Raw genomic sequence first — 26,774 nt, 5'->3', positions numbered from 1 at the left:
AGGTTTCCTGAATACTCATTGTCTGCTAGTGAACAAACAGATAGTTCCAGCCCAAATTTATGTCATTGGTTGAACCCATGTAGCTATGTTGGGCTGGCCGGAATGCTCAAACAATGGTGCCACAGAGTAACCAAATTTAAAATTTTCGGGGGAAATCAACCAACCAATCTACTTTTAGATGTCTTTACATATTAAACTGGAACTTAAAAAAGTATATTAATATTATACAAATTCCACACTTCATCTATAACTAGTAGATGTACATTTACACTGTATTCTAGTCTTCCAAAGTGAGCAAAACCCCCCCATAGTAATGTATACAGCCTCTACTACAACTGTACCATCTAGTGAAGTTATTCTCAAAGTAAGCAGTGCTAAATTTATAAGGGTAGTGTATAGTGGACAGTTAGCTTTACCTGAGAGCAGATCCTTTAGGTGTTGCAATGCCGTAGCCTTTAGAATCCAGGTTCCCTCCGACCTTCATAGTGTCACAGGGTTTGCGCTGCTCGATGTACTCGTTCATAGTGGACTCCAGCAGGTATGCGTACTTCCCCTTGGATTTTCTTACACGTACAACTCCTTCATCTGTGGTTTTCACAAACACTGAGGGATCTGCTAACTTCATGTAGGACCACATCTTCTCAAATACTGCAATCTTTGACCTCTAAAAGAGAATAAACATTTGTCAGACATCTAATATACCTATGTCTCAGTAGATGGCATATTTAAAATGACGCCAAAAAAAAATAAAACAATAGGTTGTTATGGACAGAAGTACAGTCCATGCAATAAGTTTAACTTTTAAGTACCTGGGTGAAATTAAATGGACAAAACACAGAAAATACATCTTTCCACAAGTTTTAAATTGACATAAACTCAGTAAAATATGAGCTGTGGTCTTAAAATCTTAAGCTGTGAAAGACCTTTATACGTAAATGAAGTGTGTCATTTCTGCACCACTAGCGCCACCAAATGGAATTGAAAAATTATGACATCATGGTGTGGGAAGACAGGACCCAAGAGCAGAGGGAAAGTTCAATCAATTGGATTTATTAAACAAACAGAAAAGCTCTTTCTTCAAACTTAAAGTTAAGCCCAGGTGACAGTTTCCCCCGAAAACGAGGAATCCTCCTCACAGGGAACTGGGCAAATGATCACCGGCAAATGTGGCGGCCAACGAGAGGGTAACCACACCTCTGCAGACAGGCACACGAGCAAGCTCAGACTATACAAAAAGCAAAGGTTAGACAAGACAGCTAATACCACAGTCACAGTACCACCACAATACACCACAGTAGACAGTAAACAGTCACAGTGACAGTAAACAATGATTCGACCTCGGACATGACACACACAGGCGATTAAATAATAGAAACAAACACGAGGCAGGTGTTGCTTGCAGCTGAAGGTTGTTATGATCAGCGTTCCCAAACTAATGATCAGGTTTCCCATGGAAACACTGATTCAGCATGCCAGCGACACCTTAGACATATAAGAGCAAAACATAAACACGCTTTGACAAAACAGACAAGGGGCGATGATGCCACGGCCCTCCACAGGCCAACACGCAACCTGGCATGGTACCATGACATGACATCATCAAAGGGGACACGGCAGCAAATTGCGCACATCGATAACCCACTGCCAGACCCATGATACACAAGACAGACAGGGGACGATGATGTCATGGTCCAATTCAGACAAAACCCAACCTGACCTGTTGACACAACAATGACATCAACGGAGAGCACATGGCGGCGACGAGCGCACGGCGGTCCAAACCACTGGACCCATGCGTTCACACAAATGGGGAACACAAAACACAAAGGCAGCACGATACTGCCACGGTCCCATCAGGTAGAACCTAAACCTGACAAGGTGACAGAACCGTGACTGATGACTGCTTCCAAACAAGTTGCAGAATAGTCCTCCCATCTTCCATTGGTTGGAAAACAGATAGCCCCACCCATAACTCTCTCCATTGGTTAAGCCAATTTTGCTTTTTCAGGGTGATCGGGCTGATCGAACAATCAGAGAACATTTTTCATAGCACCAAAGAGCCCTATTTTAAGAGCGCTAAGAAATTCAAGTGCTACTTCATTCTGATGTCCATTTGACTTCTCAATGAAAAAGGTTTTGTTGTGTGAAACTGAGATGTCACACTGCAAATAATGTTATGTGACCTGTATAATAGACAACGATGATGTCGTACTAATGTCCTGTACTGTATGTTTATTTTGTTAATGTACTGTATCTTTGATGATATGTCATATTAATGTACTGTGTATATGTTTTAGTTATTGTATATTTGGAAGGTGGTGACTGTAATCTCGACGCAAAGCACATTTCTGAGGAACCGGACAATAAAAGTTGTATTATTATGTTGCAGAATGCACAGATCTTTATTAATTGGTGTGCAATTCCACTCATTGCCATAACCTGTGTCTCTGCTAATAAGGTTAATGCAAAGGCAATATAAGCACACCACAAGTTGTTGCTTGGGTGCGTTGCTGGTGGCTGGTACCCATCAGTCACTCCTGGCATTCCCCCAGTGTGGGCTATTGGCGTTGTGCAGCCTTAGATTTCATTTGCTTTTTTCCTTTGCAGTGAGTTGTGGTATGTGTGTGCGCATGTGAATTGTGCTGTGAATTCGTAATACCCTTGCATGTCCACAAATGTAGCTTGTATTTTGCAGCTGGAGTTGCACGACAGTGTTCAATAATATGCAGCCCATTGGCTTGTGTAGTTCCAGAACCGTGTGTGTGTAGGTCTGAGGGGCAGGTCTGTCTGCCCATCTCCTCTATCGAATGGTGTGAGTGCCCCCAAGGAAATGTAAACCCAGGCTGCGCTGCTGTTTTGTCTTACTTTTTTGGGGGGAATATAATTGTTTAAATATAATTGCTAGTTGGTAATCTTGGTATATGTGGACCTTTGTTGGCTCATTTGAGAATTTCATTTTGTGGAGTCACTGATGGTGAAAATGTTAAAACAGTCCTCATATGCTGTCATATTGTTGAACTTTTTTATCTATTTTAATATTTATCTATTTACAATGCTGTGTGTTTGCCCCAGGGTGGCTGGTCCAGGAGTGTTTTGCCCTATTCACTGTTTGCTGAGATCATTGAAGTACAGGTTTATCACTTTGTGCAGTGGGAGCGCTAGTGTGTGGGTATAGTGAGTGGAATTCTTTTTGGGGTTATTATTTTCCCAGTGCAATTTTGCCTCCCTGAAAGTCAGCCCCAGGTCTCTCGGTTTAAAAAAACAACAAAAAAAAAAGCAGCTATTCTGCTCAAATGTCTAGGTAATTAAAAGGTATTGGATGTTTTGCATTAGTGACTCATCTTTAGTTTTTTGTAATAAAAATATATTTTTAATGTGCAAAACAGTCTCAGTCTTCACGGGGTAGAATGAACCTGTGTTCTTTCTGAATGGTTCCCTCTTAGATAAGATGAAGTCCTTGGGTGAGAGTTCTAAGGTGGCGTAGTCCTTCATCCAAACTTATTTGACAACAATTTCCATTTAACCTCTACTTCACTTTGCCACAATCTTTATTATTTCATACAAGCAAATTCAATGGGCATGGAGTTTTGGTATTTTCATGCATGCATGCTCTAAGTCTAGGCACTAGTGGGTTTGGGCGCAAAGAGCTAATGGGCTGGGTCAAAAGCAGTTTAATTCTGAGGTTCTTCTCCGGCCCTGTCTGCATTCTATTATATAGTCCATTTCCTGTCAAGCACCAGCAGCATAAACACGCTCTTTTAGATGCATGGAAAATTTGGTTTTCGTCAGGATTTGGATTTACGCTCCATTAAATTATAGGGAATGTAAGTACTATTAATCATATTCATCTACTGACACACAGATCATGGATAGTATTAACTGTGGTTGTATCAGCACTTATAGCAGTCGATTGTAATTTTGAAAAATTACATTCATTTATGGAAACATGAAAAAATTAAACCAATAATATTTCTAAATTCAAATTACACTTCAAACTAAATTAAAATATAATCAAAATAATGATCATACCAAATCCAAACATTTTACTTTCTCCAATTTCTTCCAAGGGCCCCTTTAGCAGTGTCTTAAAAATCACTATGACAACAGGTGAGAAAATACCAATATAAATTAGATCATAAATACAATTGTAAAAATAAACATAATAATAATGATAATCTAAAAATTAACCATGACTTTAAGATAATTTAACAAAAATCTCAAAAATATTTGTTTTATAAAACGGCAACGAAAGTGATCGTCATGGACATAACTTGATGTTCCACAATATTTTCAGAGTTTGGACATGAACTTTATTACCACTTGCTGGTGGAATCTCCAAACTGCAAATGCAGGAACTGAATTTAAATTTTGCGCTAAAAACAGACATATTTTTGAAATTTCCAAAATTACCTATGTCTCAGGAAAATATCAAACTGCGCTTTGCCCCACTTCACTAACATACAGTTCGCCCACAGTTTGCATGCACACACACACACACACACACACACACACAGAAAGCGTCATGGTCAGTTGTGCTTTGCACTGGAAATGAAAATTGCACTTAGAATTAGAAGCACTCTCACTAAAATCGGATAAGACGTTGCGCACAGTTGTACACATAGTACTGCGCTTTGCACACTTATGTAAATAGAACCCACAATATTTTTACTTTTCTAGGGAATCACCCTACACATGGCTAAATATAGCGGTACCTGCATATTCAGCTGGTATAAGAGAAAGTATTTTAACATTTATACTGTCTAAAGCTGAATTGTCTGACTTTTACAGAGTAATTTACTCTGACTTGGGTGTATATTAGTTAATAATTAAGCACCATATAGAGTCAATAAGGCTAAATATAAACATATCTTGAAATGGAAACTTTTGTTTCTCTTCATTCATGCCTCGTCTCACCCTGAAGAACTCTTTGGTGGAGCCAGCGTCTAGAGTTCCATAAGCAATCTCAGTCTGTTTGGCCAAATCCTCAGCGCTCTCAATGGGCGACACCATCCTCTCTACAGTGAGAAAAGCTGCGAGGTTGGCTGTGTATGAGGAGATGATGATTAGGGTGAAGAACCACCACACACCACCCACGATTCGACCAGAGAGAGACCTGTGGAAACATAAAAACATATATTAATGTTCCCCACATACATGTACATAAATACAATATACTGTATGCTCAGGCAGGGTGATCTCATTGGTATCTGTGGCAGACCTCTGTCTTCCCTACTAAGGAGGAAGCGGGAACCGGAGTGAACAATCAAAAATACTTTAATAACGCAAACATAAAACTGCTTTTCAGCATAACAAAACACGTGCACACACACAAACACAGCTCCGTGTGTTTCTCTCTCTCTCTAACTGGCATCCCTGTCTCATTAGGTCTCTCCCGCTGACTGAGGCATCTCAGCACCAGGCGTCCATCGTCACGGCCCAACCATGCCCTCCTCCCCGTTACAGTATCATAGGTGTCAAATTGGATTGAATACACATTTAATTAATCTAATGTATTATTAATAAAAAATAAAAAAATATTCAATATTCTATAAGCCTCAAAATATTCTTAAAGTTTAATGTATGTCTGTAAAGTTGTTCATACTTAAAAGTGTTTATACTTTAGAAGCTGTCAATACGTTGGTGTTGTATCCAAACTATCTGCTAAAACCACACTTTTTTGTACAAATACCTAAGAATACTAATGAGATCTTGTTGGCTCAGGAGCTAAATATTTAAAATATATGCTTAAAGATTCAAGAAAAACTAATGAAGATCTCCATATACAACCTGACATGCTCAAATGGAGATCCATTATTACAACTTTATCTAGTGTACCTGCTTAAAACATTCAAGTCTCACTTGGTGGAGCATTGAACATTTTTCACATGTTAACCACATTATAGATCCTGGTTTGTGTTTAGCAAGCACACGCTTACAGTGTTTGGAGGTCTAGTCTGTTTGATACAGTACACAGCTCTCTGTATCCAAACACTCTAAACACTTAATGAAATGTGCTGAGACAAGATAAGCACCATCACAATGCAACTCACAAGCAGCGCATTAATCTCACATTTCGAAAGTTGCCAGTATGTTTAATGAATATATACATATTAATTGCCTGGGATTAATGGTGATGAGAATACTCAACCACCATTGTAATTGCACTTAAAAAAAAAAAGAAAAAGATTTGTCTAAATCTCCAAGGATGTGTATCTCTCTCTCGCTTAAGTGAGTCTAAGCAGTACACAATGAGGAGGAGCGTTTGCAAAAGTTTCCGGGGATGGTGTTTGTTTGAAATGTGTGGTGGAACTGGCAGAGCAGCTTTGATAAAGCACATAAACAAAAACAAACACGCAGCTTAATCATTTAAGCTGTGAGGGAGGCAAATAGGATGTGATGAAAGGCTGACAGGTTGAAACAAACAGAAATATAAAAGGTGAGAACTTGTGAAGTCTTTGAATGTACAGAGATTATCATAGGAAAAAAAACATATATTTAAGAGAAAATGCTTAACGAATATTTGATTTTATTCTTCAAAGGTTGCACTGATATATCTCCAGTCACAAATTACATTTTCACAAGGTTAAAAAGAAAGGGAAACATATTTTCACCCTTGGTCAAATCCTGGCCTGAACATCATGTGACAAGAATATTTTTCATACAAAATAAGGTTGCATACGTTAACATTAGTTAACGCAATATTTAAAGGGATAGTTAACTCAAAAAAGAAATTCGGTTTTTGTTTAATCACCTTTTTGTTTTATATTGTTTATTGTTGTGGCAGGGAGGAGGGCGGGGCCGGGTCGTGATCCTACACACCTGGTCCCGTATTAGGCTAATTAAGCCTCCGAGGGATAAAGGTCGACTGTAGAGGATCGTGCAGGAGAGAGAGAGAGATCGTTTTCGGACATGTCCGTCATGTGTGTGTTTATGTTGTCTTTTAAGTTTATCATTAAACCATTATTTATATCGTCAAGCCGACTCTCGCCTCCTCCTTCCCAGGTTTCGGCACCAGTGTAAAGTGATTGTGGCAGGGTGGAGGGCGGGGCCGGGTCGTGATCATACACACCCGGTCCCGTATTAGGCTAATTAAGCCTCCGAGGGATAAAGGTCGACTGCAGAGGATCGTGTGGGAGAGAGAGATCGTTTACAGCATGTCCGTCATGTGTGTGTTTATGTTGTCTTTTAAGTTTATCATTAAACTATTATTTATATTGAAAAGCCGGTTCTCGCCTCCTCCTTTCCATTGATCCCTTTACGCTGGTGCCGAAGCCCGGGAAGGAGGAGGGATACGCCGTAGTAGAGTTCTCGCCACTACCGTCCACCCCAACGGAGCAGCCGCGGCCATCACGAGGGGAGAAGTGGCTCCTAACCGACCGCCTGGAGCGGTCAGGGCCGCTGCCAGGGGCGGAGGAGTTCCCTACCAGCCATTGAAACGCGGCGGGGTTTAAGACCGCCGACCGCGAGCGGGGAGGGGCTCACTGCCGACTGCCTGGAGTGAGAGAACCGCTGCCAGGGGAGGGGGAGACCCCTTCTGTTCCCAGAGAACGCGGCGGGGCGTTCCGTCCGCCAGGGGCTGGAGGACTGCCTCTGATCCGCCCGGAGAGGCACGGCTGTCGTCCGATAGAGGGTGGAGGAGTGGCCGAGGAACAAGCTGTGGCGTATCGGAGAACTGGCGAGTAAGAGTTTTTTTTTTCATCTCTCTCTCCTCTCTCTCTCTCACTGTCGCTCTGCGTTGGCCTTTTCCCTCGGAGGCTTAATTAGCCTAATACAGGACCGGGTGTGTAGGATCACGACCCGGCCCAGCACTCCGCCCTGCCACAATTGTCATTCCAAAACGTGGGCTACATGAAAGGAATGAAACTAAGTACTGAGGTCCCTGTAACAACATAAAAGTATAAAAAAATTAAAAAAAAATTATAATTAAGCAGAGCAGATATAAGTACTATAAATAAACAATAAAACAACACAACCATAGAATCTTTATTGAAACCATATTTATTAAAGTAATGGAGTTAGTGTGCCAGGTGAGGTCGTTATTAATGTGTATCCTCAGGTATTTGAAGCTGGGGACGACCTCAACTGCTGTTCCTCCGATGTAAAGAGGGGAAAGAAAGGCTCCTGAAATCCACAATCATTTCCTTTGTTTTCTTCACATTGATGCAGAGGTTGTTGGCTCTGCACCAAGTCTCTAGTTGTTCCACCTCTAGCCTGTACTCTGTCTCATTGTTGCGGGAAATTAGTCTTATCACTGCTGTATCATCTGCATACTTAACAATGTGGGTGCTCGGGAATGTAGCTGAGCAGTCGTAGGTCAGCAGAGAATACAGCAGGGGGCTCAGGACACATCCCTGAGGAGAGCCAGAGTTAAGAATGATGGGAGAGGAAGTGGTGTCGTGGATTCTGACAGTCTGTCTCCTATTTGTGAAAAAGTCCAGTACCCAGTTACATAATGATGCACTCAGCTCAAGTGTCTCTAGCTTATGTATCAATTAGTTGTTCCAGTCCCTTATGACTTTCTCTCATCTGTGGAACACAAAAGGAGATGTTAGGCAAAGTATGTCAGCCTCGATCACCATTCACTTTCATTGCATCTTTTTTATCCATATATTGAAAGTGAATGGTGACGGAGACTGAACATACTGCCTAAAATCTACTTTTGTGTTCAATGACACAACATGAGGATGAGCAAAGGATGACTTAATAGGTCTCATCCATCCCATGCTGTGAGACATTCCGATGGAAAGTGCTGGAAGCGCTTACCAGCCTTTCATAATAAACATCTGGAAAAAGTACATTATTTTTTAGAAATTAATTCAGAGATGGTATCATCTCTGTAATAACTAGAAAAAGGCAACCAATAATTTAAAATGTCTTAAAGACCTATAGATTTATTATAGAATTGTTGTTTATAATGTGTACAAATGCTTATTTAACAGAACTTTTAAATACAGCAAGCTGTATGCGGCACTACTGTGGTTTAAAATGTGCTTTTGTTGTTGTTCATGGTAGATCCTTAAATTGAGAAAATATAAAAATCTTTCATTCAGACTGACATTTTTTTATTTTTCTGTCCGGTGAATGGGATGCTCCACACAGTATCTTTCCTCAGCCATAAGGCCTCTTAAAATATCTGTCTATATGTCTAAATAATATATTTAAATGCACTCAAATACAAATACTGGACTGCTCTTTCAGCTTCAAAACCAATTTTCTTATACTATTTCTTTCTTTTAACTATTGCTGCCAATTTGGAAATTTACAACAAGAAAGAAGTTCCAGAAAATGCACCTTGCTTTCATAGCAGTACAAACCATATTGGGAACTAAAATCATGTAAATTATGACTGTCTGGACATTTGCTGGGAAGGAAATGCTCTGAAGACTGGACCTCTTGAAACCTTAATTAAATACCTCTGGAATATACTGTATCAAGCTACAGAATGATCCATGTACAATGATATTTACAGAGTACCCTAAGATGCTTTAAAGAATACCATGGTTTTAGCATGGTATCAATTATTTTTATTAATTAACATTAATAAATGCTGTAATAAATATATTTTTCTTTGTTATGATACCTAATGCATTAACAAATGTAAATGAATTGACTCTTATTGTAAAGTGTTACCAATTAAAATTAAACAAGCTAAATAAATGCTGTAAACATGTTTTGTCCAAACCACACTTATTGTACAGTATAGAAATGTTTTGTACAATGTTACCACCATCTGTTTCTGCTAGTCCTTGTGGATAATCCTGTGACCTAAATACAGCTCAGACAATCATATGAGATCAGTTAAGGGTATCTGAGGGGGTCCGAGGCAGGTCTACCTGCAGGACAACACAGCATAAACAAAAAGCATGGCTGCTCTACCTTGAGTTGCTGGCAGCCTGGTTGCTTAATCCCTTTCTATTTACTCTACCTTGATGGAGCATGGCCAGGAAAGCCAACAGGTCTATTCAGATTAATTGAAAAACCTGTTATGGTTGAGAAACTCATTCATGTTTACAGTGTCACCCCACTGGGTGAAATGCACCTTTGTACAAATCTTTGTTAAAGCTTTGTAAGCACCTTTAAGGATGGCAGGATGGTTTTATACACAGCAGCATTATAAACTAATGATCCTGGTAAATCAATATTAAGTGTGACCACAGCTACACCATAAAAATGATTCACAACGGGACTTGCGGAGGTATGTTAAATTAGTACTAAACTTATCTGATGAAGATGCTGATTATGTGTCTTGTCTACTATTTTTGCAGTGTCATAATTCATAGTAACTAATTGCCCTTAAAATAAAAAATATATTTAATAATCTACAAGATGGCCTCCAAACAACAAGATAATAAAGTGTGACAGCACACTAAAGAATAATCTGAGAAATGCAGACCTCTTTGTGGAAGACTATATTACGCTGTGCAGACTCTACCCTGGGCGCTTCGACAGCTCTTCTCTTATAAAAGAGTTGATTTCTCTGAAAGAGTTTATTTCTGGTAAAAGAGCAACATACACAAGCAAGCGTTGAACGTCCTTTTCAGGACGCGTCTTTTTAAAGATGCCCTTCCACCGCTGTGTAGTTCCTGGGTGCGGTCGATTTCTCTCCACTTCTGAAAGCCACTTCAGCCACCCCCTGCGTCGTTCCTTCTTCTCACAGGATTGAGGACGACCCGGCTGGCGTTGAAGGCGATTTGGAGATGACGACGGGCTCGGTTTCGCTGGGTAAAACCGCACTAACCACCCGCTCCCCGGCACGCTTGCTTGCTTCCATACGAGCTCGGGATAAGTGCGGCTCGCTTCGCGGCCAGCCGGCATTCTCCTTTGAGCCCCTGGAATCGGATGACGATTTCGCCGCTGCATCGGATAGCGTCACATCAGCGTCTGATGCTGATGACTCGCCTGGGCTGCCACCTTCGGGTCCGCTCGCCCAGTCTGCTTTCCCTGGCCACCGTGAGCGCAAGGTGGACTGGAAACCTCTGCCCCCCCTTCATGGCTACTTGATCGGTTCCGCAGGCCAGGGCGCCGCTCATAGCCATAAGGGTGACCATCTATGTAACTTAATCATCTAGAGAAACAAGGGCAGATCTGTCCAAACACACACTCACCACCGGAAAACACATTCCAAATGAGAGATAAAGAACCTTCACCCTGGAAACCCACGAAAAGCTAAGCTACACTTTATCCTGTACAATAACCAATCTGACACTTCAAATTAGACATTTCCTGGAGAACGCCTGACCGTCATATGCTAAAACTCACTCAAGACAAAAAGAGCCCGATGACTTGAAGAAAGCAAGCTTTCTTTGAATGGATTCCTTGGTAATATCTTGAGCAGAATAAACTAATGCTTATAAATTAAACTGTACAAATTAATTTTTCAAGTGTGTACAAGTATATCTCATGACATCTCATCTTAATCTAGGAACTTTGACACAAATGCAAAACTTACTGTAATGTAACTTTATCCTGCAACTAATCTGCCAAAGTGCCTAGAACGTTCATTCGAGGTTTAACCTGATCATAAATCCTGACAATTATGTTTTTCATAATTGTATAATTTGTGCTTAAATTGTTTTTATGCATTATAACTGAATTATAACTGTAATTTAATGAGAATGTACAAGTGTTTGGTATGTAATTGATTGTATCATAAATTCCAGAATGATGGTGTGAAGAATTATTGGATTATTTGCAATTATAGTTTTCTCAGGAAATTCATGATTAAAATGTTCAATTTTGGTGCAGGAGACTAACAAACCTTGGATCAAAGGCAATAAATTAATTATCTTAAGGGGAGGACACCACATCTTGACCATGTGCCTCTGAAAATCCACCACTGATTGGCTTAGAGCCTCTTTGGGGTCTGAAAAAACTGAATGGGTTAAAAAGGTAAGCTTGGACAACCCCCAGTTGAGTCCTGAGAGTCCTGGGAGTTCGAGTTCTGAGTTCTTCGGCTTCTCCGTGCTCCACTTCCTCTTCAGCTCCATGCTCTTTCCCTTGTGGCTTGCAGCCTCAGCCCAGCCCCTCAAATTCCATACCATGTAGAAGTCCAAGAAGGCTCAAAGTAAAGCTCAGAGGAGACCTTCTCTTCTCTGCACAACACCACACACATTTCTCATCATCCATCGACACATCAGACATCCACGATCTATCAGAGGTCCAAAACATTGATGGAACAAACTTTCTACAAATAGCCAAAGAACCAAGCAATGAAAGGAAACACAACGACACGCAAGTAAATCTCCAGACTTTTGCTGAAAGTGCTGGTGCATTATTTAAATACTTTGGATAATCCAATTTCAAATCGATTTAGACTCAAAGAAGGATCAGTTATTTTAAGGCATCGTCTACACACTACATAAAGTTCCTTTTCTCTGTAAAGATCATTCCCTCAAAATCACTCTGTTCACTTTAATCTCCAGCCTGTTTCATGTTTGTATGTGTTATATTAGTTTTATGTTGATATTAGCAATAAAGTCTTTCTTTGTATTCAAAGATAATTTGACTGGTATATTTTGATAAAAAATCTCGTCACTTGATTTTTCCAAAGATCTGGCTCTCAAAGCTTTACCTAAAATATGTGTGATAATATTTTCAATAAGCCATGAGAATAATATTTCTCCAATAAGTGAATTAATCATAGTTCCCTTATTAAAGCTAATTCCTTACAGTAGAAATTGTGAGCAGATACAACAAGACATTGTATTCTGATTTTAATGGTGGAGATTGTATTCAGACAAATAATCGAATTATGTGTCATTTACCTTTCTTAAAATGGTTGTCAAATACTGCCAATTCCATTATAAATATACATGCTGTTCCCTACATTATAATATTGGAGGCACGCGGCACTTTAATCCATACTGTGAACATCTACAGTAACCAAAATTCCTACAAGACTTAGATTATATATGTGCATTACCCTCATGTCGTCAGTATTGGTTTCCATGTAAGCTCAGGGTGAGTGCAAAAGATTTTTAGCTGTTATTTAAAAAAAAAAAATAATAATCCACATTCATTCATATTGTTCATTTAATTATTTTGCCCCCAAAAGAAAAGCATAGTTTGTTAAAGTTATCTTTTTTAGAAACTGTTCTTGAAAATGTTTCACGTACATGACATACTTGTTATTTTTAACTTACATTTTCATTTAAGAATAATCATTATTCATTTTTTTTGTGAGTTACTCAAAAGTACTCGACTACAAAATCACTTGAAAATGGCCATCTTTAGCTGAAAGGAGTAATTGTATTTAAAATATAATTTTTTCAAAGAAAATGTCAACTTATGACTAACTTTCTCCTGTAAGGATATTTGGTAGTGTTAATGTACATGTATGGGTTAAAATGCCCGTGTACCTTCACCATTATATAAGGAATTTATAATGGAATTAGCCACCTATGAAACTATTATAAGAAAGATAATTGAAAAATAATAAGATGATTGTTCGGAATAAAATTCTCCACCATTACAATCGTAACACACCGGCTCGTTGTATGCGCTCACAAATTCTATTGTAAGGAATTCGCTTTAATAAGGGAATTATGATTAATTCACTTATTGGAGTAATATTATTCTCATGGCTTACTGAAAATAATATCAAAAATATTTTAGATACGAGCTTTGAAGCTAGATATTTTCAAATAAAGTGACAATATTATTTATCAAAATATACCACAGTCAAATTATCTTTGAATACAAACAAGACTTTATTGCTAATCTAAACATAAAAAGGAATCTAATATATACAAACATGAAACAGGTTGGTGAGTAAAGTGAACAGACTAGCTTGAATGGAAATTATCTATGCAGAGAAAATGTACTTTATAGAGTCTGTGAACAATGTCTTGAGAACCATTGATACTTAATTCAGTCTAACTCAAATTGCAATCGGGTTACTCAAATTATATTCGAGAGACAACAGCACTTTCAACAAAGTCTGGAGATGAACTTGCGTTTCCTCACATTGCTTGGTTCTTTGGCTCTTTGTAGAAACTTCTGGATGTTCCGTCGATGTTTTGCACCTCAGTTAAGATCATGGATGTCTGTTGCTGGGATAATGATTCGAGCTTTGAAGCGAGGCCTTCAAGACTCACGACACCCGTCGTGTGTGTGTGTGTGTGTGTGTCATAGCGCAGAGAAGAGAAGGCTTCCTGAACTTCTACACTGCGCAGAACTTGAGGAGCGCCGGGGCAAGGCTGCAAGCCATGAGGGCAAGAGCGCAGAGGATGCAGAGCTGCAGAGGAAGAGAAGAGAAGAAGAGAGGAAGCTCCTCCTTGTAGGAACGTTTTGAAATTAAATTGTCCGCACCCCAAAGGTGTCCAGAGCCAATCAGAAGTGAATTTTCGGAGTCACATGGTCAACTCTTTACTTCCTTTTAAAAATAGATTTTTTTTCCTTAGTGTAAAGGACTCTTAAAACTTCCTGCTTGAAAAATTACATGTTTTAACCACACATTTCATATCTTGGAAACAAATTAGTGTATCAAAAATGAATTAGCATAAACATTCCTGAATTGCCGAAAGAATCTCAACAATAGTAAACATGAGAATAATAATAATAATTGCAATGATAATAATATTCATGATAAGTGATTACAAGAGTAATAAGAATAAATAATTTGGTTAAAACAAGGACAACTTCAGATGAGGTAATATAACCATCTCCAAGGTAGATATGCATATGAGAAAGACTAGAAGAATGTTAGTTCCATGTATTTTAGAAGGTAACATTTTTGTAAATCCAGTCTTGGAAGTGAGATCTGAAGCTGTAACATTTTTGTAAATCCAGTCTTGGAATGTCACAGCTTCAGATCTCACTCTCTTGAGTGTAACTTCGAGAAGAAAGGGATGGGACCACCCTTCCTTTGTTCTTAAACTGAGACCTCCAAATAGGATGCCAGAATAAAGTTATAATGGTTAATAATTTTTTTTACAACATGGATAATACATTTCATGTTATGAAAAACATGATTGTCAGGGTATAGTATCAGGTTAAACCTTGAATGTCCTGCTTAAGAGAACTTCAACAGTTCAGATCCAGTAAGTCTGTTCAATCTCTATGTCTTGAACAATGACGATAGTCATATGAATAGTATTAACATGAGTGTTTTTGGGAATGTGATCTTGGACACGTCTTCTTTTTCGCTTTATTGACCAGATGTTGTTCATATAATTTAGCTGGGCCATGCCAAGTTTTATGGCTTTGAGGAATTCCAGGGTTAAAAGGATGGGGTTTCCTGGATTCAAGTCATTTTGCATAACAATTGCATTCTTTTCTGAACCAAATATACTACACTACTGAGAAATAGTCATTGTAGTCACAAAATATTTGCTTGAGTATCTCTAAAACCCACTTAAAGTAGTGACCTGCTTCATCATTTTGAGTAACATTTACCCAGAAACACATTTGAGTTTTATACAATATAGTAATAAGGAAAGTCTAAGCTTTCTAATGATTATTATTTCATGAATTATTATTTCCATGTCTCCAAAACATTGTCAAGATGTAATAATGTAAACGTTGGCTGATATAATCATTTAAATGCTTTCCTTTTACTTAAAATGTCCTTAAAACTCTCTGGAACAAAAGTGACTCAAAATGACTGAGCAGGTCACATTTGTTTTAGATCAATAAAAATAACATTTTAGTTCCTTGGAAGTCTTGATATCTGCTTCATTATGATGTACAGTAGATTCATACACAAAACACTGCCTGTTTAGTCATTGACTGACTGGGCAGTGAGGCAGCAGCTGCCTTAGGTTTCGAACATAGCTGCAATGTTTGTCCATTCATCTGCACCTAAAATCACACATCTCTTTGGTCTGATACCGTAAACTGTCAGATATTGGTTTTACATACATTCATGACACTCGTTCACAGCGCATCTGGCATTGCTATAGTCATAACATCACCGGTTTGTGAATTTTTTCTTTTTTTTTTTATCAAACTCTGAAAATATCATACCACAGGCAAAATGTGCAAAAGAGGCTTGGGCAGCAGAAATTTAAAGCTGGAGGTGGGAATTGTGGCTCATGCTCTGATGTTGTTTGACAGCTTTTGCTGGGCACCATTTGAACAGGGCAAAGCTGACACACTGATCTCATTTCTGTTCACACTTCAAAATCTGTCTGTGTCTAAATCCATGCTGCTGCTCACTCTTTCTCACAAGGTCAGTATTTACGTTCTGCATGTACGGAATGAGATGATTATGCAAATGGTGTTTACAGCAAATGACTGCATTTAAATAACAGAAAAATGCAGAAATGTAGACATTTCGCTAATATCTCTATAACATGCACATTTCTCAAGTGTAGCACATGCATGTAACTAGGACATGTTGCATTTTTTTTTGGCAAGTTTAATGTAATAAATCTTACCGATCCTGAGACACATTTTTATAAAATACACTTGCAGTCTCTTATTAATACTGATGTGCAAGTGTCTTATGGAATCCATTGCTATCCTCATGTGTTATCTAAATTACAGCCATAATCCTTTTTATCCACTGCTGTGATAACACTACTGAAGGTGGCCCAGATATCTGCCACTTTTGGCCCTCCATCCAACACACACACACACGCCCACACGTGCACACACACACACACACACACACACACACTACATATACTCTTTCCTGTACAGGGCCAGCATTAGACTTAATAGTGTCCATAAAATGCTAAAAGATGACAACCAATCATTGTAATGAAAGCAATTTACTATATAAATTAGGACTTCACATTAAGAGTGAGGTACTGGATGCACTAATAGGGTACATAAACAGGGTATACACACACACGAACACATAAGCTGATGGTGGCACTTAGTCAGCAGTGCTTTTATACTGTGAGCTGTGCCACTCCAGCAGAAACACCATGTCTTTCTGCGTTGCCATGGCAGCACTCTCTCGTCTCCAAATGAGCGATTGAGATGGGTTTTGTCATCAAGCAGCTCTCTTTCAACACTGAACTGACTGAACCCAGTCCACTACCCGCATGCATCTGTACAGCACGCAGAAGCACACTGTTTGTCCACCAAGTGTTTTCCCTTCCCATCTGTATCTGGCACTGAATATCTGTACCTCTAAATTTCAGCCCTTTATCTGAACTGTCTCAACCCATCACTGTCACTCTCTGACTCTACAGACTTCACATACATAAATATCCCAAAAAATATGGCACAGCCTTTCAACAAAATATTTTGGTAACACTTTCTATGAAGCTTGTATATAATGCATTATAAAAGCACTTTTTGTGCATTATAATACATGCATAACAGTGGCGGCTGCTGGTCTTTCAAAGAGGGGAAGCTCATTTTCGGCCTACATTGTAAACTTATTTACCCTATTTTTTGCACTAAATCAATCTTAGGTGTTGATCTGCCCTGCTGTTTAATTCTAATTTTTTCCTCGTAAGGAAGACTTTCAAATGGCTCGCCAAAATCAGGTCGACAATATTAGCACCGTCTGCCATCGTGCGCAGTTTCACACGTACGACGCTAGCCTAGCCTACTGTATGAACGAACGAACGAACGAACGAACGAGCGAACGAGCGAACGCTCTAAAACAAAATATATTAAACTTGGTAAAACTGAAACAAGGAATGTGGTGTATAATTGTGTGAAATGTATTATGCAAATTGACTAGCAATTTCAGCCAAACAAATATAAAGAAATAGGTTGCAGCAGTTTGTCTTTCGACTACACTTGAGAAATCCGCGATGGGACTGAGCTTGAAATAGCTTCAGTGACTTCTTATAGTACAGATTCACTGTCAATCAAAAGGAGATGCAGTCTTTCGACAGATCCTCCAATCATCACGCGAAGCCCGGAGTCGGGCCAGCCCACTCCTCAATCACCCCCAGAGACGCTGAGCGTCCGTGGGCGGGACATAATCGCAGCATTTATCCAATGACCGTCTATTTTCGGAGCACTGAAAAAAACTGTTCAGAGCAGCCCCATTGAAGTCAATGGACGCTTCGGCTTCAACAGGGAAATGCACTGGCGCTACTGGGAATGTATGAGAAGTAAATCGAGTCAGCCGACCTGCTATATGTAATGTAGCTGATTCTGAACGAACTCGTCTTCGAGATGAACGTGTTCTAACGCATTTTTAGTCAATAAATTGTTTACACAATAGTACATATTTGACCATTATTTTTTTGACATTATAGGGGATGCTGAGCTTCCCTTGCAGTCTTAAAGAAATCCCCACTGATGCATAAAGAACATTATGTAATAACTTTAAAGTTGTATCATCTAGTTAATAATTGCAACTACAGTTATACTTACCTATTCATACTTTTAGATATTATGCTATTATATTACATTTTTCAATGGCCGGTGCAGATACTTATATCTAGAGAGCAGGATAGCCGATGACTATTATAAATGCCAATAAACTTAATACAATTTAATATTTAGCATATTAGATGTACATAGCATTTCTAAAGTGAAACAAACACTTATTTAATGGAATATTTACTCAAATTTGCATAAACATGTAAAGAAAAACCTTGAAAACAGAAAGAGTTGATTACACTGTGTAACACAATTTTTGTTCCTGGATAGTTAGTGTTGTTTCCTAATTGCTTATGCCTCAAAAGAATAGAAAATGGCTTTTATTCCCCATAAACTTTGCTTTTGTGACCAGGACAGTTATATTTTGAAATGTACCAAGTTACTTTTTAAATAATTTAGGCAAATGGCATGGGCAGTATAATAGGAAGTAAATAGCTTGCATTACCTCCCATAACACATCACTTACAAACCACAAATAATTATGTAACTAATTTTAAAGCAACATAAAGTCTGGATTTACTAAGCTTGAGGGGGAAATAAAGGTTATAGGGAAAAAGGCAAATCTAAATATATAAAACTAGTCATACTAATTTGGCTCATATATTTTCTGTAATCAGGATATCAAGGATTATCATTTCAATATTTGAAACAACAAAAAAACTAAAAACAAAACAAACAAACAAACAAACAAACGAAGTTAAAAGAGCCAGAATACAGGATGGATTTCACATTTACATTCAGTAAGTAATGCTGCTTTAGTGAAAAGGAATGAGTTGATGTTAGCAAGAGTGCCTAGCTAAATGTCTAGACACTGGACACTGACTCAGGCAGTATCTGTAAATAACTAATAAATGCTATACTCCACAGTGACATGTAGAGAACTGCAAAACAAAGTCTAAGTGGAGTCCTCAAGAGACTGCTCCACTGAAGATAATTAAAAAGAAAACTGTTGCTGCTTTTGTTCCCATGTTCATTTTCTCTTGTTAGGAGGCTTGTTGCACGAAAGCAATAAAAAACAATTTTTTTTTACTTCTCACAAAAACATCACTGACTCTATCTTTTACATTTCTTTATTTATGGATCTTTAACCCTTGTGCATTGTTCAAATTCACTACCCTTTCGTTATGTTCGTGGCTGAAAACAGCCACTACATTAAACTGCTGTAAAAATGGATCAGATAAATATTTCTTTCAAATTTTTTTGCATAAATCTATTAATCAACCTCAGTCCTGTTGAAAACTACTAAATGTTTAAAAAAAAAAAAACAATCTGGATTTTAACTCTTTAATTGCCAAATTCATAAATGATGTCACTGATTTGGGAAAAAAAACATACAAAATGACGTATTTTCAATATAAAATGTGATTGTGGACTGGATTTTTTTTTACCTTTTATCACAGTCTTGGTTTCGATGCATTGTTAGTTTTTGTGCAGCATCAGATTTTAACTTTTTCTCCCTCATTTACTGTTCGTGGCTGTTTTTGCCCCATTGACTTCCATTATAACCACATTTTTTGATTGCAAAGCCATGACACCATATAATCATGCATTTTTGATTGTTTGTGGTTTTCCCTGTTGGGAAGAGGTAAAATTTGTAATTTTTACTGTTGATAACCACGTGGCACCATTAACCCTTTAGATAGGCCTGTGCAAAAAAAAGCTTAGTTTCTGGCTTTTACATGGAGTTATATGGAGTATAATAGCATATTAAAGTGTGTGTGTGGGTGTGTGTGTGTGTGTGTGTGTGTGAGAGAGAGAGAGAGAGAGAGAGTGTGAGAACTCACCTTGTTGCGTCTGAGAAAATCAATACATGCACCTCAGCTCTCACAACTACATGGAGTAAACAAAAACAAAGTGCCTTTTGATGGTGAGAAATGCAGAGTAATCAAAAACAAAGCAAGTGGATTTAAACACTTGCATGCAAGCCTGCTGGTCATTTGATGGTGAGAAGAGCAGCAAGCAACATGAGAAAGGGCTTGACTTGTAGTGAAGTTTTAGAGATGATAATGCAGCCTGACCCCTCCAGCGAGCTGCAGGATGTATTGTCTTCTCCCTCTGACACCACAGACTCAGCAGAGTCAGATCCTGATTTGGATGTGGCACCCTCATCATCCTCTCTAGCTTCCACTGAAGGCGAGGAGGATTCGGAGGATCCTGGATCTGGGTGGATTGGAAGAAACGGCGAAGTGTGGTTTTCCACCAACGCGGCGACAACTCCCTTTCTTCAGCCTGCCAGAGGCGTGACTCCAGGGCCGATGCGCTATGCCATCGCAAGGGTCCAGAACATGGATTCTGTGTTTAATCTGTTTCTCACAGAGGAGATGATTGACCTCATTGTCAGCAAAGCAGTGGTGACAGAGGGACCAAAAAAGAAGCCAGAGATAATCGCAGATTACAACCGCTGCAAGGGAGGTGTCGACAATCTAGACAAGATATGTGCCATTACACATTTGTTACTACATGCATCCTATTCCTGTTAATTTTTACTTGAATTCATGTGCTTGTTAGAGATAAATTTAGGAGATACTGTTTGTGTTTTGACAATGTTTGCATGATTATTCTCATTGTCATGTGCAGCTTCAAAAATACTTATTATGAAATCTGTACTTATTCTTTTCTTGTTCTTTTATTTTTGTAGGTTGTCGGCACCTACATCTGCAGAAGGAGGACCAATCGGTGTCCACAGACGTTATTTTTTAATATGATGGACGTCTCGGCATATAATGTATATGTCATCTTCACAGCTGTGGATCCCTCCTGGAACCAGGCAAAGCGGTTTCGGAGAAGGCTTTTCCTAGATTTCCTAGAAATTGTTCATAAATCTGATGCAGATGCTGAGTAGATTTTTCCCTTTCTCATGTTGCTTGCTGCACTTCTCACCATCAAATGACCAGCAGGCTTGCATGCAAGTGTTTAAATCCACTTGCTTTGATTACTCTGCATTTCTCACCATCAAAAGGCACTTTGTTTTTGTTTACTCCATGTAGTTGTGAGAGCTGAGGTGCATGTTTTGATTTTCTCAGACGCAACAAGGTGAGTTCTCACACTCTCTCTCTCTCTCTCTCACACACACACACACACACACACACACCAACACACACACACCAACACACACACACCAACACACACACACACACACACACACACACACACACACACACACACACACACATTAATATGCTATTATACTCCATATAACTCCATGTAAAAGCCAGAAACTAAGCTTTTTTTTGCACAGGCCTATCTAAATGGTTAATGGTGCCACGTGGTTATCAACAGTAAAAATTACAAATTTTACCTCTTCCCAACAGGGAAAACCACAAACAATCAAAAATGCATGACTATATGGTGTCATGGCTTTGCAATCAAAAAATGTGGATATAATGGAAGTCAATGGGGCAAAAACAGCCACGAACAGTAAATGAGGGAGAAAAAGTTAAAATCTGATGCTGCACAAAAACTAACAATGCATCGAAACCAATGTTGTTTCTAATCTTTGACATGTCCAAGACTGTGATAAAAGGTAAAAAAAAAATCCAGTCCACAATCACATTTTATATTGAAAATAAGTCATTCTGTGTGTTTTTTTCCCCAAATCAGTGACATCATTTATGAATTTGGCAATTAAAGAGTTAAAATCCTGCATTTTTTTTTAAACATTTAGTAGTTTTGAACAGGACTGAGGTTGATTAATAGATTTATGCAAAAAAATGTGAAAAAAATATTTATCTGATCCATTTTTACAGCAGTTTAACGTAGTGGCTGTTTTCAGCCACGAACATAACGAAAGGGTAGTGAATTTGCCCACAGTGTACTGTTGAGTTTTTGAAAATTTTCAAAGCATTTTCCTAAAATATGTGTGAAAATAAGATTTGTCACCAAAAATCATTCCATTTGCTGAAACAAGGAGAAAGTTATGGCCAAATTACGACTCAACAACACCCCCCAGTGGCTGAAAACATCCCGAACAGCACACAAGGGTTAAAGGAGCTCTTTTTCAATTCAAGCATGCAATAAAATTAACTGAACAGAGCAAAAGAATGAAAGAAAGAAATGTGAAAGACATTTAAATGAAACATAAAACAAAATTAAAAAATCAAGCGTTGTAACCGCCTCAGTACAACTAATAAAACTACATAATGAATTTAGAAAATAAGTCTACTTTATATTGCCAAGCATATCTAATTGTAGTCATTAAAATGTTGGAAAAATATCATTATTACAACCTGAATAAAAATAGATGAGAGCTAACTAGTAATACCAATTGACATTTAAAAAATACGTCCAGGCATGAAAGCCAGAGATTGAAACATTTAATGCTCAAGCAAGCCTAATTTTAAATACAGCATGACTGTTTTGTGAAATGTCTCCCGAACAGATATTCAAAAATATTTTTTTTTCACATGAATCTAACTATAATACCTGGAAAAATCTATCTAATAATATTTGTTATTTAAATGTTGCTTGCAATAAATGTGGTTTCATCAGGGTACACTCAAGTCCATTCAAGTCGAATGTGGGATGTTCCTATTTGATATCTCCGACCATAAATGCATTCCATTCCCCAATATTCTGAACTGCAATGCTCCCGTTAGCTTCGCAGGGGTTTGACTCTCATTAGAGATGCCGCCAAGCAACCCAGATCAAAAACTATTTTGAATGGCACGCAGCACTTCTTTTCAAAACTTGTTCCAACACTGAATGCTCAAGCAGCCTAATTTACACATAGAAATCTCCTGATGTTGCTATAACAATGCAAAAAGCACTTAACAATTTACTTGAAGCGAAAATCAGTCCTCCTTTCCTGATTAATAAATTAAGCAATCACATAGTCATGCAGAACATCTCGTGTTTTTAAAGGATCTCTTTCTCTCTCTCTCTCACTGATGTTCTGAGTTGGCCTTTTCCCTCTCGTTTAAATTTTACTGTGTTTTTTTGAGGGGTACTACACGGTTACCCCTCTATTTAAATTATTTCTATTTCCCTCCCCCTTGTCCCCTCCCTTGTCCAGGTAGATGGGGATAACCTGCTGGCAGACCAGGCTTAAAGCATGCCCTCCCCCAGAGAAAGGGGGTAGGTCAGGCCGGGGGCTCCCCAGCCTGAGAGAACGACGGAGGAATGTGGCAGGGTGGAGGGTGGGGCCGGGTCGTGATTATACACACCCGGTCCCTTATCAGGCTAATTAAGCCTCTGAGAGGGATAAAGGCCGATGGCAGACGGTGGTGCGAGGAGAGAGAGAGATGGTTTACGGACATGTCCATCATGTGTGTGTTTGTCTTTTGCTTCAGTTTTATATTAAACTATTATTTATATTGTCAAGCCGGTTCTCACCTCCTCCTTTCCATTGAACTACGTTACAGACATATATTATTTACTCTTGTCACTGGTTGATATGTTGTGCATATGTATCTTTCATAGACATTACACATTTTATGTTCAGTAACAAGTACTGTATGTCTTTTTGTGGTTTGACAGCTTGAATGAAAGACCTATTCAATGCCACAAACAGGAAAACTGCATAATAAATGCCACCATGTCTATTCCTTCAGTTGGTGCAGTTACATCAGTTTAATACACTAACCTTCAAACTCTTCACTTTGTTCATTCTTGAAGAAGTACAAAACTTGTTCATTCCGTGACTGGCTTCAGTAAATGTTATGTCGCCCCCTTGTGGTCTACCAAGCTATTAAGTCAGCCTACATTTATTGAAATGCAACTAGCAATGAATTAAAAGCACACACATTAGGCTTCTAAATTAAATGTCGGCTGATGTTCATATATCGATGCCACAAAATATTTTAGATAAAACAACGTGCCAATCAAAAAATCGATACACAGATATTTTTAGGACATACCTACACTTTATAAATAATTTTTCCAAAATAGAATATACCAGGACATTTTTGAGGGTTTTCCCCAAACTAAGTATATATGTTGAAAGCGACATATGTCAATTGAACACACAAAAACACCAAACCACCTAAAAAGAGAGTAATTTTGAACCCTCTACAAAGTTAATCACTGTAGCAGATGTGCTGTGGGCTGAAAGAGTGTGGTTACGTGTGCATTAAGGTAATGACAGTGGATGACTTCTGATGTGCCATTGTGGGCAGGGCACTGGTAGATATGGAAATGACCCTTCTTCTGTGAGAGCCATTCAGTATAACAGTCATGACATGCTCCATCAACCACTCAACAACTTCAGAAGTTCTGCTCTCAGCACACATTACCCGAATCCACTCACTTTGTGACTCAGGGATTGGGACAGTGTTAAATAAACACGGGCAAGACTAAATTAAAAAGAGGTGAAGGAGGAAGAGGCCAAAGGAGCAAACCAAGCATGAACAGGAAAAACTAGGTGTGCGCTGGAAGATGTGCACACATGTCATAGAATTCTGTGGACAATGCAGGCTTCCAGTCAGGTACTGACTCTATGAATCCGTGGAGTGACAGGAAAGATTTAGAAAAGTATAAAATACCATGAGTGTTTTAGGAACCACTGCACATACAGTATATTACAGTAATTAATGCATTGAGTGGTAGCCGGTTCTCGCCTCCTCCTTGCCCATCCTTTAACTGTTTTACATTGGTGCCGAAAGCCGGGAAGGAGGAGGGATGGCCGTCGCAGAGTCCTCGACACTGCCATCCACCCAGGGGAGCGCCGCTGCCATCTGCCGGGTGACGGAGTAGCCCGACCGCCCGGATGCGGGGTACTGGCGTCGTCCGCGGGGCAAGTGGGGACTGGATACCCCTACCGCCTGGAGCGAGGGAGCCGCTGCCGGGGGCGGAGGAGTGCCCTGCCATCCCCAGAGACGCGGAGGGGTTGAGGGAAGACCGCCGTCCGCGAGGGGAGGAGGGAAGAAACTCTCCGACCGCCCGGAGCGGTAGAGCCGCTGCCAGGGGCGGAGGAGTGTCCCCATTTGCCGCCAGAAAAGCGGAGGCGCGTTCTGCCCGCTGGGGGTCAACGGTTTCACTCCGGTTCGCCCGGGGGTGGAGCGGCTGTCGTCCGCCTGAGTGTGGAGGAGTATTTGAGGACCACGCGACGGTACATCAGAGAACCGTTGAGTGAGCTTTTTCTCTCTCTCTCCTCTCTCTCTCCCTTTCGCACCATGTTGACCTTTTCCCTCGCCTATTTTGTTGTTGTTTTTCCCCTCCTGTCTCCTCCCAGGGCGAGGAAGGCGGGGATGACCACGCGAGATGCGAGATACACCCCGCCCCAGGGATGGGGGGGTGTACGTCATGCCGGTGGCACCCCGGCCTGAGATAACGCCGGGAGGAATGTGGAGCGGAGGGGGGCGGGGCTGGGTCGGAATATCACGCGCCCGGTCCCCAATCGGCCTGATGAGGTGCGCGAGGGATAAAGGCGGCCGGTGACGATTGTTCGAGAGAGAGAATTACGGGCATGTCCGCATGTGTGGTTGTTTATGATGTGTTTTTGAGTTTTCATTAAATTATTATTTATGTTGACAAGCCGGTTCTCGCCTCCTCCTTGCCCATCCTTTAACTGTTTTACATCTTCCTATATTTTTTTATGTTGACATCAAAGGTTGTGCATCAAATCAAACTCTAATTACATAAACAGGTTGCATGAAATTCCCGCATCCTCAAAAACCATAATATTATGTAATACAGTTCAATATTTTAGTATATTTATGTTTACCTTTGTGTGATAAACTATTTTTTGTTCTGTGTTGGGCTGGCCCTTTATGCCCAATGCCAAATCTGAGTGTGTAAGAGTATGTATCTGTAGGTTCTTGTTTCTGTTAATAATACTTTGAAAGCTTGATTTAAAGATCATCTAATATACATAAAATTATAAATATATCTAATATACCATACGTGAGACAATATGAGCAGGGAAGGGAAGAGAAGAGATAAGAGATGTAGAGAAGGATAAAGGAAAGTGTAAGATATGAGATTCTAGGCCCACCTGTGTGAGAAGATAAACTTATCTTCAGTGGCTTGCATAATTTATGCCTGATGGGGGGGTTTGAGTGACAGCCCTGACATTTGAGCAGGATTTCTCTAAAGAATAAACAGCACATGAATCCATAGTCTGTTACCATAGAATGGCGATACCACTCACAAAATCAGCCTATTAGTTTTCATTAGGTGGGAGGTGTGAGTGTGTAAATTTACGTGAAGATGATCACAGAAGGATGGGGCTCTAACTGCCCATGATTACAGAAGAATAATGGAAGTCATTAATACAGCTGCTGTTCCCTCTCTCTCCCCAGCACATTCTCTCTCCTTGTTACTATTTAAATGTAATCACACAGACAAAATGTTGAATATCCAGACTCAGTTAAGAAAAATCATGTTTGGTCAAACAGTGGCATATCTATGATGAAGTGTTCGAGACAGTGTAACATGTTCGTCCGTAAAGCGGACATGCTATCCACAACCTGTCCTCAACTTGTTTATAGAACTTCAGTGACATGGAGAGAGAAGGTATAATCACTACAAGATCGTCGATT

General features: G+C 39.4%; 1 protein-coding gene across 1 annotated transcript in view; it reads right to left on the bottom strand.

Moving 5' to 3' along the window:
* LOC127659765 (glutamate receptor 1-like) overlaps positions 1–26,774 on the bottom strand; it is a 142,719-nt gene that overhangs the window by 17,964 nt on the left and 97,981 nt on the right. Inside the window, exons 12-13 of the mRNA XM_052149719.1 lie at positions 4,915–5,113; positions 417–664 (exon numbers count right to left, since the gene is read on the bottom strand). Of these exons, the coding sequence (XP_052005679.1) occupies positions 417–664; positions 4,915–5,113 (447 nt within the window). The remainder of the gene's footprint in view (positions 1–416; positions 665–4,914; positions 5,114–26,774) is intronic.

This window comes from Xyrauchen texanus, chromosome 19 (genome assembly GCF_025860055.1).
Source record: "Xyrauchen texanus isolate HMW12.3.18 chromosome 19, RBS_HiC_50CHRs, whole genome shotgun sequence".
Classification (NCBI taxonomy): domain Eukaryota; kingdom Metazoa; phylum Chordata; class Actinopteri; order Cypriniformes; family Catostomidae; genus Xyrauchen; species Xyrauchen texanus.
Note: the sequence above shows the minus strand (reverse complement) of the source record. Positions and strands in the feature narration are given on the sequence as shown.